Source organism: Tubulanus polymorphus, chromosome 8, assembly GCF_964204645.1.
Source record: "Tubulanus polymorphus chromosome 8, tnTubPoly1.2, whole genome shotgun sequence".
Lineage (NCBI taxonomy): Eukaryota > Metazoa > Nemertea > Palaeonemertea > Tubulaniformes > Tubulanidae > Tubulanus > Tubulanus polymorphus.
In genome coordinates, this window is record NC_134032.1 from 12,786,274 (window position 1) to 12,800,374 (window position 14,101).

Sequence of the window (14,101 nt, forward strand, 5' to 3'; positions counted from 1 at the left end):
TGGATTTTTTAAAACATCAAGATTCCGAAAGGTTTTTGAATTTAGGTAGCTTTCACGGAATACGGTAAGTAATTTACAGTCAAAAATGAAATGTAGTTCGTCGCCTAAAACGTTACAGGTGGGGCATAATCTATCGGTTCTCAGTAGATGGAGATTTGACAATTTATTTACAGGTAGGAGATAAGACCCAATCCTGAACTGGAATAAGCTGGTCACTAAGTCGTCATCAAGCCGATTTATATAGTTTTCAAATTTGATATCCTTCTTATATTGTCTAAAATTAATGTATAACGGGTTATTATTTAGCCTAAATTCTGTCTCTTGCACATGCTGATCACGGAGTAAACGGTGTAATTGTTTTGGAGAAGTCCTAGAGTTTACCATAGATTGTTGTGTCCATATATACGAAAGGCCACAGTCATCAAAAGTCTTCTTAATAAATAACAGCCAGGGGCTCTTAAACCTATCATTCAGATATAAATTATAAGATATCTTATAGAGAATTGAACTAAGTTTACTTTGTTTGCACTCTATCGTTTTGACCCAAAAATTAATCATTCTACGCTTTACGCTTATATACATAGGATAACGTCCTAACTCCGCTAATACTTGAAGGTTATGGGAATATTTTGTAACTTTCATGATAATTTTACAAAATAAAAAGTGGAGGTTTTCTAATAAGTCAAGGTTTTCATATCCCCAGACTTCGCAACCGTACAACGCGATAGGAGCGACGCACATGTCAAATAGTTTAAACATTACATCTACTGGAAGTTTCAAACGTCTGCCCTTTTGAATAATAGAATACATAGCTTTCATAGCTTTATCATAGAGAAATTTTTTTGCTTTAGCGAAACTACGGTTCCAATTGAATTTCACTCCGAGATACACATAATCCTCAACTAACTCTAACTCCTGATTACCGAACATGAATTTTGAAATACGCTTAATCCTACTTTTACTTCGAGCGAAGACTAATATTTTAGTTTTATCAACATTCACCGTGAGGCCGTTGTCGGCGCAATATTCAAATAATGTATCTAAATGTGACTGGAGAGATTCCTCATCTTCAGCAAGAATGACTGTGTCATCCGCATAAAGGATAATGAATAAGCTAAGTAAAGTCCCTAGTTCTGTGACAATTCACATTAAGCTTTTCAATAGTGTTACGAAAACGCGCTCGCCATCTGGTGCATAGAAACAAAACTACAGCCTAGCAACTAATAAAGCCACCAGATGGCGAGTGCGTTTTCGACACACTTAAGAAGATCGACCGAGATAATTAGAGCAATTCAGTCAGTTCAGTGAAATTCCAATAGATGGCGATCAAATCGGTATTTCCTTCAGATCACTATTGAATTTTGAATAAGCTATATTAGTTATTCTGGGATGTCCCGGGTTTGAATCTGATGATAAAACCCTGTTGTCCCCACAATGCAAGTCCAGTTGCGAAGGCAGGCAACTCAACATGAAAATATTTTTCAAAATACCAGTTGAATTAACTCAAGTGTATTAATAATTTAGGCACAGAAAATTTAATGATAAATCAGTTTTTAATCAATTACAAAAACAGCATAATTCAATGTTTGTATCAATTTTATCACAGTACATATCAATCGATGAAAAGAATACATTCATTAATTTGTGGAAAAATATATGATTTATATAAGAGACATTGATCTCTTCTCCGAGGTTGATCTTAGTTATTACTGAACCTTCGGGAAACTTTGGACTAGATAGATAAACACCAGATTATAAACTCAATAGAGTTGTTACTTATTATTCAGTAGAATACGAAACCTTATGAGTCACATTCAAAATCAGACTTTTGGGACACTGAAAGTTTGTCTGACTCGACAGATACGTGGGTTAGATGTAATATATTTCTTCAAGTGTCACGCAAATATTTCAAGAAACATTCGACTTAATCAGAGTCCAGCGAGTTAAGCTGACGGATTCATCACGTGACCCATGAACAGAATCGCGCCGGTTCGATTGTCCCGGATCAGAAACAAGAACGGATGATCGGCGATGAACTCTGGCGGGTCCTCTCGTTTCATCGGCGCGCAGCGTAACATCGCGACCATCGACGTGGCGGCGGCCGCTTCGCTTCCTTCCTCGTTCACGTCGATGAACGCTTTCGTCAACGCTTTCGATATGAACAACATGCGCGTGCCGTCCATCGCGGAGAGGTCGGCGTCCGTGTCTGAGAACAAATCTTTAATCCCCATCGCGGCGAGCACCTCATTCAAACTGAAACCCGCCTCGAATTTAAACTTCGGCAACACGACCTTCACCTTGATCGGACGCCCCTCGGCGACGATCCCGGCGAGAAGGTCGGCGTCCAAACGCGTCTCGAGGTCGCGGAGCCCGTCGCGCTTATCGGGCAACGCGACGAACATACTCAGTCGCTTTTCGACGTACGGAAGTTCGATCGTTTTGAAGCCGCGTTTTTTGTCGTGCGCGAAATTGAAGTTTTTCGACGTTTCGCGCATCATTTCGACTTCGACGGAATTTTTTCCGTCGACGTAGAATTTCCGGCGCTCGGTCAATTTTTTATCAAACTGACTCGCCCAGTTACCTTTGAAGTAAATCGCGTTCACCAAAACCAATCTGGTCAGCGAGTTCAAAATTCCCGGCTGGATCAAATCTTTTATCTTATCGGCCGTCTGCTCTTCGACCCATCTGTTAATCTTCTGTCGACAGGCGTCGACGTCTGCGCCGAAGTCCATTCGCTCGATTTCCGATTTATAATGCGTTCGGACCGCGGCGAGGAACTCGTCTAGGAAACTATAGCTCTCGTGTCCGAACAGACGGTTCGCCGTGCGCAGGGTGTAATCGTTGGCGCCGGCGAATAAAACCTCGTTCATCGCGGCGAAAGCTTTGTGATAATCGGGGAAATCTTTCAGATATGTCGCCGTGGCGATCTGATCAAATGTATCGCCGCGGCAACCGAGGTGCGTCATTGCCAACGCCACCGAAATACTGTACGGAGAGAAGAATAGGTTTTTGTCGGATGTTTTCTCGCGGAGCCGATGGAATAAATCTAAACCGAATTTCGACGCGGCGTTGACGAGCGGCTGAAACTGCGTTAATTCGCACGAAGTGGCCATTTTGAATCTTATTAGTAGATGAAATATTAAAGTCGTCAACGATACTAAGAAAAGACCTGCAAAATAAAAAAACACGATTTAAATGTTTTGTCAAATTTATTGCATTATTGAACCGATAAGGCGATATTATTCACTAAAACCCTCTCTCAAGTTCAAAATTAGCTACGTTGCATGGCCAATATTTGGCGTCTAGGGCAACGGAATGAGAGAGAGCGAGTTGGAACTTGGAAGAGGAGTTTTTTACCTGTCTTAACTCCTCGACAGATCCAGATGTTTCCCCAAATGGTCCCACTTTTCAAATTCTACCCCATTATAGAACGATGACCACACTCAAACGTGGTGAACGGATAATAAGATAAAATCCCACTATTTACAGATTAAAAGAATTTAAAAACCAGAATTTATTTATTAAATCTAAAATATTTAAAAGACACAACGTTGACGATGATCTCTAGGGTGAGATCGTAACGTCGTGTCTTTCAAATATTTTAGATATAATAAATAAATTCTGGTTTTTAAATTCTTTTAATCTGTAAATAGTGGGATTTTATCTTATTCTACCCCATTAATTAACGAACAAATACGGATCTTTCCTCGTCAACTTACGGTAATTGGAACAGTTAGGATTGAAAATGATGGTGAAAATCGCGTCGCTTTGGACCGAATTTGTTTGTTTCTGACACTGCGATTTAGTTGATGTTGAAAATCCGCCCCATAAACCAGGATCCGGAAGTAGTTCAGAATTGAAAATTCAAAATAACTTTATTACACAAAGCATATCATCGGTTTAGGGTAATTAAGTACAGGACAGCAACTAAAGAATACAAATTGTACATATAGAATACAGGGTAACACAATAAGAGGAGGTACGATACAAACTCAGAAATGCTTTTCGGATCCTCGACTACCGCAATAGGTCACGGAGTCGTCCTAATACTGTGTTACTCCAGAGACCACCATCGTCCAGATTCGTTGAACCACACATTGTACTAGCTTTTGGGCAACTGAATAACTCATACACTCTGACACTCTGAGAATGCGGATGAAATCTTACGATTCATATTGACAATCAAACGCCAGTTGGCCCCCCGACCTTCGAGTGTTGAGCCGGGACCTCCTCCGGATGGGCACACGACCTAGCACGCAAACATTCGCCAAAGTATTCCATTAGTTCATTAACGTCAGCGTCGCTCCATCTCTGCCGTTTTCTTAACGTTTTTTTATGTTTCATTTACTGTTCTAAAGCCTGCTCATGGTTGTCCGATCCTATTTTATTAAAGATACACACTATCCGTGTATGATGATGACGAGAGAAATCCCACAATAACGAAGCCAAGATTGAAAAATCCTATATCAGAATGATTATATTTGAGTACGCCTGATGATGGCTAACAGTTGTTAGCCGAAACGTCGCTCCTCAACTATAATCATTCCGATATAGGATTTTTCAATCTTGGCTTCATTATTGTGGGATTTCTCTCGTTAAGATCAAGAAGCCTGATCAAATCATATTTCATCTTTAGTCATTTAATCATTTGAATTCAAATGATTACTCCGAGATATAGGTCGAGTGATTCACGTTAGCCGGGATTACACGAATGTTTTTGACCCTACCCAAATTCGGCCCGGAACAACTATTCACACGGGCGCCAATGTGCCCGTGCTTTGGTCATCAGCCAAATTTTAGCACGAGCAAAATTTTATTGCACGGCTTAATGAGCGCAACTGGTACCGGAAATGACTAACATCGCTTTGTTTTATCAAACATCCCGTTTTCCTCTATACACCACCGTGACTGTCCAGCGTATGGTCTCTGGACAAATTTAGTGTTAAATGGTGATAAACTGTCCTCACAAATGTATCGGATTTTACATAGTAGGTCCCTTGGAAACGGTTTCGTATACCATGGGGTTTTGTAAAATCCTTAGACACAAATCGCTTTGGGCATTACTGGTACAACAATATAATTGAGAAGCCGACCTTTATCAAACGGGCCCTAAGAGAGAACGAATGCAAGATCAGTAGACGATTGGTTTGCAGCTCCAATTCAATATTTATTTCACGGAATAGCAGAACAATGAAGTCCAGAAAAAAATGAACAAATAAATAAATTTACAAATATTCGCAGAGGCCCGACCTGGCATAGATACGAGCAACCATATGTTATATATTTCGAACAGCAAGAGCAGTAAAAGAGTATAAGAAATGTGCTACACCTAAAGCTATGAATATTGCCGAGTAGCCTATGAAAGGTTCTACAGCGCCAGCTGCGAGAATGAATATGATTACAATCACACGCGATACCAATCCATCTATTGCATATATAGTCTCATAATTGCCGTTGAATTTCGTATCGGTGATATCAGTGAGCCACGAAAAACTAAAACTGGTTATCAGTCCAAACGATAGTTTACAGATTATATCGGAACCGAACGCTTGCCAGACGTTTGTAATGAACGGATATGAAACGAATGAAATTGTCGTCATTATGCAATAAACGATGAAATAAATCCAACGATGTTTCCTAGTTTTCGCCACCAGTAACCCAAATGTAATTGTGCTCAGGAATAGAACTGTCGACGATACCAATATCACTGATGATATTTGCCACTGTTGTGCACCCTTAGAGACCTGTTCGATCAATAAAGGCATATACATATATCGTATATTGATAGAGATGTTATAAAGGCATTTCAGCCCGATTATCACCATCGTTTGGCCGTCTGTCAACATTGATTTTACAAGATTCATTTGGATAGGTTTCTCTTCAGATTTCCCCGAACTGGCATTTTCTATCTCAACGAATGCACGAGTTACGCTCGTTATTACAAGGGCGGAGAAAAGAACCCAAAATGGCATCGCATATCCAACAAATTCGATCTCGTACAAACTAGTAGCATAACCATAAGCACCAGCGGTGTATGCAACACCGTACACTGCAGCTAAAGCTATAACTCGGTTGGCTTCGTTTTTAGACTCAATTGTCACCATAGTGGATCCTGCAACCTTCAGAAACGTAACGGCAAGCCCGACGAGGAAATTCAGAATCAGCAATATCCACCAGATCGACACGAAAGCGGAGATCAAAATAGTAACGAGTCCAAGGATCAGCCCAAACCAGAACGGGTATAGGTGACCATATTTGAATGTTAGTTTACCACACGATATATATGCAATCAGCATCCCAACATCGTACGTGGCTTTGGTGATGGCCACCTTTCCAGCAATATGACTATCAGCAAGCAATGAACTATTGCGGAATCCACCTTGAAGATCGCTGACTACGGCAATTAATGCTCCTGATGACATTTTGACAATAAGACCTGATAGACATACGATACCAACGATAACTATAAGGTTTGCACGACAGCGGATTTGACAAAAATGTCCTTCTGGTGATGGCTGCTGCTGCCGCCGCTGCTGCTGCTGCTGTGTCTCAGATAAAGTTCCGTAATTGTCATTTACATTCGTGTCGTCGTCAAACAAACTTCCTTTCATTTCAATTTCTTCAAGTTTCATCTTCATACTTGTCTTTTAAAACGCTAAAATCATTCAATCTAGCAATATAGAAATGTCGATCTTATCTGCAGAAAACTGTGCCGAATTCGAACCAAGAAAACGGATGGACAAATTTTAGACTTCAGCTGACAAGAAACAGATTAACCTGCTAACAAAACAATTATGATTCGAGGGAACGAATTATGTATGACCTGGTCATGGTAATGAATCTTTTATTATGTTAAATTGTTATAGTATACGCTATATTGTTTATGCTTGTATATGGATTTAAAAGTCCATAAGAGTTTATTACTTTTGGCAATAAATACAAGTAATAATAGTTATTCGAATTGACCAGCGATAACGTACGGGTCACCTATAAATAACTTAGGGTGTTACGACTTGTGCATTCGAACGTGTCAATGTCATCCAGGTACAAACTTGGTACAAGTACATTGTTGAATCTAAAGGTTCGCGGAAATGTCTGGATCTATGGGTCAATTTAAAGTCTTTATTTTTTAAGGATTTCCCTTTAGCCGAAGCGTAAGTGCGCCGCGCACTTTTCAGCTCGTGTGCGGGGGTTTTATCAATCAACGCCCTTGTAAATGCCGAAGGAAATCCAAACGGAAATAGAAAGAACTGGCCACGGAGCGTGTGTCCATCGATGGGCTCGTTTATACCGGGCTATGGGCTAACGACAAATTGAACTGTCAAGGCTATTTGGAACACCCGTCCGGCGCCGTATACGAAGGCGATTTTCTAGATAATAGATTCCACGGATTTGGAAAATACTCGAATTTTGTACTCTTATTTTTGCTACTTAATTTTTGTTCACCTCTTTATTGTAAAAAGCCAATAGCGTCATGTGTATATTACGGTGCAATAAAGATTAAATTGAATTGTAGTTATATATGAATTATCAAATTACTGTAGATAGAACCGATCAAGACTGTACATGTATCATAGTTTTAATCAAACCTGCGTACCTGTGCCGCTTTCTTACTGATGGTCACCGTGCATAGCACTGTCGTTGACCGTGACGCATACACGGACCTAACTATGCACTGTATATTAGAAACACAAAACTGCGCGGTAGAAGTTTTGATTTGGAGCTCTCCAAAAAAAGTAGAAATCCATTCCGACTACAAAAAGCAAAACTGCCAAAGGTGAGCCAATCGAATTTACAACGCAGAAATCTGCACAAATCACATAAAAGAAGCAACGGGTTCACTAGTAAGTAAGGATCAGTTGTTCCATTTCAAAATTACATCATCACGAATGAATATGGGAACCGAGAATTTTAAAGCAAGAAGTTTTGATCTCAAAACCATAACTGCCGTCATCGCAAGCCTAATGAGTCACCGCTACCACTACTGTGGCAAGGTTCGCTAGTAGTTACTCGGTTATCCGCATTTCAATCAAAATCGAATCAATTTTTTAATTTTTTATTTTCTTAAAATTTTTTCTTGAATGATATGGTTGCCTTACTTTTTGTCGTACAGTTACTCGAAACAACGTTAAGAGAGCCAACGAAAATCATGGCCGAAGTTTGCGCTAAACATAAACTTCAACCAAGGGGTTACAAACTTTCATAGGCTAAGAAAGACATAAAAAATGTGAATTGTTCATCTTAAGCTTCTCATTTTTTCTTACTTCATATTCTTTAATGAGGTATACATGGTGAACATACTGTCAGCGCTGGAAGTATTTATACTATTAGTAATAATTGTAGATTGGGACTGTCTGAAATCGAAGCTGTCACCGAAATGGCTGAAGGCGTCAAAGCCATCATCGCCAAAGAAAAAGAAATGGTAATTGTTGCGATGAATGTCGATAAACTGGGATTTTTTTCATAGTTTCCAACAATCTTTATTTTGACATTCACAGGAAAGTAATTGGCAATATCCAGGTAGCATCGAAGATATGTACTCGTTGCTTGCAGAATCCAACTCGAAATCATTGTTGAAGAAATACCTGACACAAGAGGTATTTGAAAATCTCAAAGATAAGAAAACTAAGCTTGGTGGAACATTGGCGCATTGCATCAATTTAGGTAAACATTCATCATTTAAAAGTAAAGGGAAATGTTTCGAAGTCGTGAGCAGCTTTTTATTTTTTTCTAATATTCGTTATGTTCATCAAATCTAGGTGTTGTTCACTTGGAGAGCCGTAATGGCATTCGTGCCTGTGATCCGGAAGGATACGAAACGTTCAAAGATATTCTGGATCCAATTATCAAAGAATATCACATGTTCAAGAATTCTGAAATCAATCACCCGGATCCGGATTTCGGAAACTTGGAAGCTCTTCCATTTGGTGATGTTGACCCAGATGGTAGATATGTTGTTTCAACACGGGTTCGTGTTGGTCGCAGTGCAGACGGTATTCCATTTGCTCCGTCTATCAGTGAAACGGTAAGTCCTGCTATTCTAGTAACGGCGGTATTTCATTATCATTGTAATAGGATACTGTATATTGGAAGAATCCAATGCAATTTCAACGAGTCAATTCAATCATTGTAGCAACGGGCCAAAGTTGAAAGCAAAATCATGAAAGCTTTCGAATCCCTTCAAAGCGATAAGGAATACCAGGGTACCTATTACCAGTTGCCAAAACTGACTCATCAAGAGGCTGACCAACTGAGGATGGATCATTTCCTATTCAGCGAAACTGATGAGTAAGTAGATTTGTAATTAGGATCATACGTCAACTTTGTACAGCTGCTCTAAACAACTGATTTGAATTTGGATTCCTTTGGCAAATTACATTTTCTTATATTCTTATTCATTCGTAAACGAATTACTTTCAGAATATCTCGATCTACAGGTGTCTATCGCGACTGGAGTAAAAATCGTGGAATCTACTGCGGTAACGACAAAAAATTCCTCGTATGGGTAAATGAAGAAGATCACTATCGTTTCATATCCATGCAGAAAGGAGGTGACCTCGCCCAAGTGTATCGCAGATTAGTGAAAGTATGTATGGTATCTGATCCTCCTAGAATCCCTACTATAATAGGGAATCAATGATCAACGGTTGATCATGCTTCAATTTCATTTAATTTCAAGGCTGTTAAAAAGGTGAAGCAACAGGTTAAGTTCGCGCACAGTAAACGCTATGGTTACCTTACCTTTTGTCCTACAAATCTCGGAACAACGTTAAGAGCCAGTGTACACTTGAAGATACCAAAGCTTTCAGCGAACAAGACAATGATGGCCGAAGCTCTTGCTAAACATAAACTTCAGTCGCGAGGTAAATGAGTTGTAGGAGTCTCCTTAAAATCAGTCCAAACTACTCTACTTTTATTTCTTCGCGATGGTGGGATTCTGTGCGATGTTAACCGCGGCACTAGTTTCAATTGTCTTCATTTTACCTGCTTTAGGAACATATGGTTATAATACTGAGAGCGTTGGAGGTGTTTATGATATAAGTAATAAACGCAGATTGGGACTGTCTGAAATAGAAGCTGTCACAGAAATGGCTGACGGCGTTAAAGCCATCATCGCAATGGAAAAAGAACTGGAAGAAAAGGAGAGCAGTAAGAAATGGAAAATCGAATCGTCATTGCATTCCAATCACTTTACCGCCCCCTCCTCAGGGGACCAGCAAATCTGTTCGTTATGAAAGTAAAGATACAAATGTTAAGGTTCATTCGATGAAAGTACCATCGTCGTACCATCCTCGCTGTGTATACCAACCTAGCTGACTTGCTCTTACATTTTATTGTTATTATAACTATCATATCATTATTATCATTATTATCATCATCATCATCAATCATTAAAATTTGTTGGTCCAAACTCGAGCGTTTTATACATGAGGCAAATGCGAATATATTCACCCGCCGCGTGTTTTTGATCTGTGAATTTAGTAGGCTCATGTACCTCACGCCTTCGATCATGAGTACCGTCGCTGACTCTTATAGAATATTTAAAACGGTATGTTGGTTTTGAAAAATATTTAACTGATCTTCCTTTTATTCAAGAAAATCATTTTGCGGGTTTCGTAAATGATTGAAGTCTGTATTTGAACTGGACATCTTGTCTGCCGAATTGCTGAGCGATCAAACCCGTAGAAAATAGACCTGTCCCTCAGCCAGATTCTAGTACGGGACAAATGATTGCTTCGCTTTGTTTAAGCATTGTATTTATAAACTTGAACTTGAACTTGAATAATAACAAAAATTTATTTTCTTATAGCGCCGTAATAATGGAATTTAATCACGGCGCTTATTTATTGCGCCGTACATTTAGACATGTGATACCGGGTTACAGCTCAGATGTATGAAAATCGATTGAACGGACTCTTAAGCCTGATCCGTGCCAATTCATTCGACCCGGACCAAATCGTCTCCGTGCGTGTGCAGTATAGAACTCGATACCTCGTTCCGGGTCTTTTGCTGTATGGTTAATTTGGGTTAATTTTTATTTTTATCACATATACACTTTCGTATTAGTCGCTGATACTGTTGTTTCGTTGCTCCAATATCGTGTAAGGTTTGTGAGGTTTCGAACCAACCTCGATATATCCGATACGGAGACGTTTCATTCTGACAAATGGTTCGCAAAACGAGCCACCGCACTTCGCGAAATATTTTCAACGTAAAATTCCGTCACTGATATGAGATAGATTTTCTACACATACCGTGGATCGTTTTGAATCAGGTTCGAATCCCAACTACTTGAATATTCTCATAGTTTCACTATGCGGATCAATTCTTCACGAAATAACTTCAAATTCGCGATATATATGAAAAAATTTATAGCACTGTTTGTGATAGTAAGGGTTCCCCCGACGAGGTTCAGCAGTTGTAATATTTGAATCGGCAAATGCCTCAGTTTTCCACTCGTAAAGTTGACCAGGTTAAGTACAGTATTTGGCGCGTTCAATACGAAAAAAGCCACGATTACGCAAATTAGATTGCGTACGCATCTGCGTTCCTGTTCGCAAGTGTTGGTGTTTTTGAACTGGACATCTCGTCTGGCGAACTGAATACTGATCAAAACCGTCGAAAATATCAAACCTATCCAAGGAAGTATGGTGACGGTTAGATAGGAATAGATTATGTAAAAATAAACAAATGCATCCCCTACACTCTTTGATGGACAAGTCTTATATCCCCTTAAATAAGTCACAATACCAATTGCACTTTCCATTAAGGCGAAATAGATAAACACCAATATAACGAGATTCCTGCGTCGAACCCGGGTCATCAGGCTTCCAATGCGCAGCGGTACTAGCACTGCTATACTGCGCTCCAAGGCAAAACACAACAAAATCCAAGAAGAGGTTTTTGTTCCGAAATTGATGAGCACCATTCCCAGTTTACAGATTACATCGCTAACGGAGTAGAATACATACCGACCATGCTTATTACCGGTCACATAGTGGATTCTTTCCAGAGACCTCAACGAAAAAGTGATGACGAAGATCGAATCGGAGAAAGCTAGCGGTACCAGATACTGAAAGGTACACGCGTCTAACGTGCGACGCAGACGGAACAAGACGACTATAGACAGTAAACCCCCGGTAACACCGGTCACCATACAGAAATAGATGTAAATATTGAACGTGTACCAAATACCGCTCTGCCACGTACTAGATTGAAACATGTGACTTGTGAAAGCGTTTTCTGTCACTGTAGAGTTCGTACTCGGTAAAATCATCTTCTATCCTTCATTCGTGTCATTTACCATTTTTGTTGAAGCACTTAAAATCGGCCAGTCCATTAAGACTCCGCTCGATTCTGAATTCATTCAAAATGAAAGCACTTACGAATTGGAATCTGATGGTAATGCGTAAGGACTAATGGGATGAAATGTGAAATATACCTAGCAGCTATTAGATATTCAAACAGTAAGCTATGTCTAGCTTTTAGCTCTTATCTAGATTAACTCGAGTTGAATGATTTAAAACAATCGTTGATATGAACTACGACATGTTTGAAGGTGTTTGATATGAACATTGAGATGTATATTTACATCAAATTAATCAATACCTTTTGTTGATTAAATTCCTACAGTTTTGTTCAAACGATATGGGTAGTAGAGGGCGGTATGAGTGATAAGAGTTACCGCAATAACGTACTGGTCACACGTCAGCTATTGGTCATCACACTGACCAGACAAACGTAGTATTGTCACCATCCATCGTGCGAGCGTGCTGCGGACGATGGTGGTACAAGCCTTCGCAACCAAGCGTGGCTCGCATTATAACGGGATAGTCAGAATTTCTTTCTTTTTATAGTTTTGATTTATTTTCCATGAAGAGGTCGCTCATAGCAAACAATTTTTTCGAAACACGGTCCTATCGCCATCAAGCCAAAGCGACAATACTCGCGGGCGCTCTATATTGAAAATACTCAGAGTTTCAATAAGCGCACCAACTCTTCACGAAATGACTTCAAAGTCACGATATATATGAAAACATTTACAGCACTATTTGTGATCATTAAAACGCCCCCAATAAGGTTAATCAAGTGGTCTATTTGTTTTGGTAAATGTCTTAATTTGTCACTCGTATTGCGAACCAGGAGAATTACAGTATTTGGCGCGTTCAAGGCGAAAAATGCAACGATTATGCAAATTAGATTGCGCACGCATCTGCGTTCCTGTTCGGAAGTGTTCGTGATTTTGAACTGGACATCTCGTCTGGAGAACTGAATACTGATCAAAACCGTCGAAAATATCAAACCTATCCAAGGAATTATAGTCATAGTCGAAAGGGAGTAGATTATGATTATTTGTGCAATGATTTCTCCCGAAACTATGTTTGTTTGGCAGTTTTTTAAGCCATGTCCGATGGTTTTAACATGGAAAATGATACCCTGAGCGCCTTCCGTAACAGCGTAGTAAAGAAAAACCGATATAACAAGATTTCGGCGTCGAACCCGGGTCGCTAGTCTCCCGATGTGCAACGGAATCAGTACCGCTATACTGCGTTCCACGGCAAAACACAACAGAATCCAAGAAGAGCTTTTGATTCCGAAATTGATTAGCACCATTCCCAGTTTGCACGTGACGTCATTAACGGCGTAGAACACGTAGCGACCATAAGCCTCGGTGCCGGCCACGATGTGGATTCGTTCCAGAGACTTTAACGAAAAAGTAAATACAAAAATCAAATCGGAAGAAGCTAGCGGTATCAGATACTGAAAGGTGCACGCGTCTAACGTACGACGCAGACGGAACAAGACGACTATAGACAGTAAACCCCCGGTAACACCGGTCACCATCCAGAAATAGATGTAAACATTGAACGTGTACCAAACACCGTTCTGCCACATACTAGATTGAAACATGTGACTTGTGACGGTGTCTGTCGAGTTTGAACCAGTAATTGCCATCTTCCAGGCTACTGCTTTTACAGTGCATACACGTACGTAATTTTACAGCTACCGAGGTCCACCCATTTATTAGCTGGCATCTCTTAAAACCAAATCCATTTGCTAATAAAACCAGGTTCTGTTTAAAGTAGAATCTATCCATTAA

The 14,101-nt window shown here is 39.9% G+C and overlaps 2 protein-coding genes and 1 pseudogene across 2 annotated transcripts in view; 2 read left to right on the plus strand and 1 right to left on the minus strand.

The window, feature by feature from the left end:
- Window positions 1-1,527: 1,527 nt before the first annotated feature.
- LOC141909791 (leukocyte elastase inhibitor pseudogene) lies at window positions 1,528-3,821 on the minus strand (annotated as a pseudogene).
- A 4,526-nt stretch (window positions 3,822-8,347) lies between these two features.
- LOC141910377 (arginine kinase-like) lies at window positions 8,348-9,292 on the plus strand. The gene is made up of 4 exons (XM_074801111.1): window positions 8,348-8,422; window positions 8,499-8,664; window positions 8,760-9,025; window positions 9,134-9,292. The coding sequence occupies exons 1-4, from the start codon at window positions 8,378-8,380 to the stop codon at window positions 9,290-9,292; spliced, it is 636 nt and encodes a 211-aa protein (XP_074657212.1). The 5' UTR covers window positions 8,348-8,377.
- A 231-nt stretch (window positions 9,293-9,523) lies between these two features.
- LOC141910149 (uncharacterized) overlaps window positions 9,524-14,101 on the plus strand; it is a 54,673-nt gene continuing 50,095 nt past the window's right edge. The window contains exons 1-4 of the mRNA XM_074800872.1: window positions 9,524-9,586; window positions 9,680-9,863; window positions 9,994-10,149; window positions 10,244-10,251. Of these exons, the coding sequence (XP_074656973.1) occupies window positions 9,539-9,586; window positions 9,680-9,863; window positions 9,994-10,149; window positions 10,244-10,251 (396 nt within the window). The 5' untranslated portion in view covers window positions 9,524-9,538. The remainder of the gene's footprint in view (window positions 9,587-9,679; window positions 9,864-9,993; window positions 10,150-10,243; window positions 10,252-14,101) is intronic.

What these genes read in the sequence shown, in the direction of transcription:
- LOC141910377 (XM_074801111.1), top strand. Translation starts at nt 8,378, where the DNA reads ATGGCTGAAGGCGTCAAAGCCATCATCGCCAAAGAAAAAGAAATG. An exon ending in GGCGCATTGCATCAATTTAG is followed by an intron (nt 8,665 to 8,759) that starts GTAAACATTCAT and finishes CATCAAATCTAG; the next exon opens with GTGTTGTTCACTTGGAGAGC. An exon ending in CTCCGTCTATCAGTGAAACG is followed by an intron (nt 9,026 to 9,133) that starts GTAAGTCCTGCT and finishes CAATCATTGTAG; the next exon opens with CAACGGGCCAAAGTTGAAAG.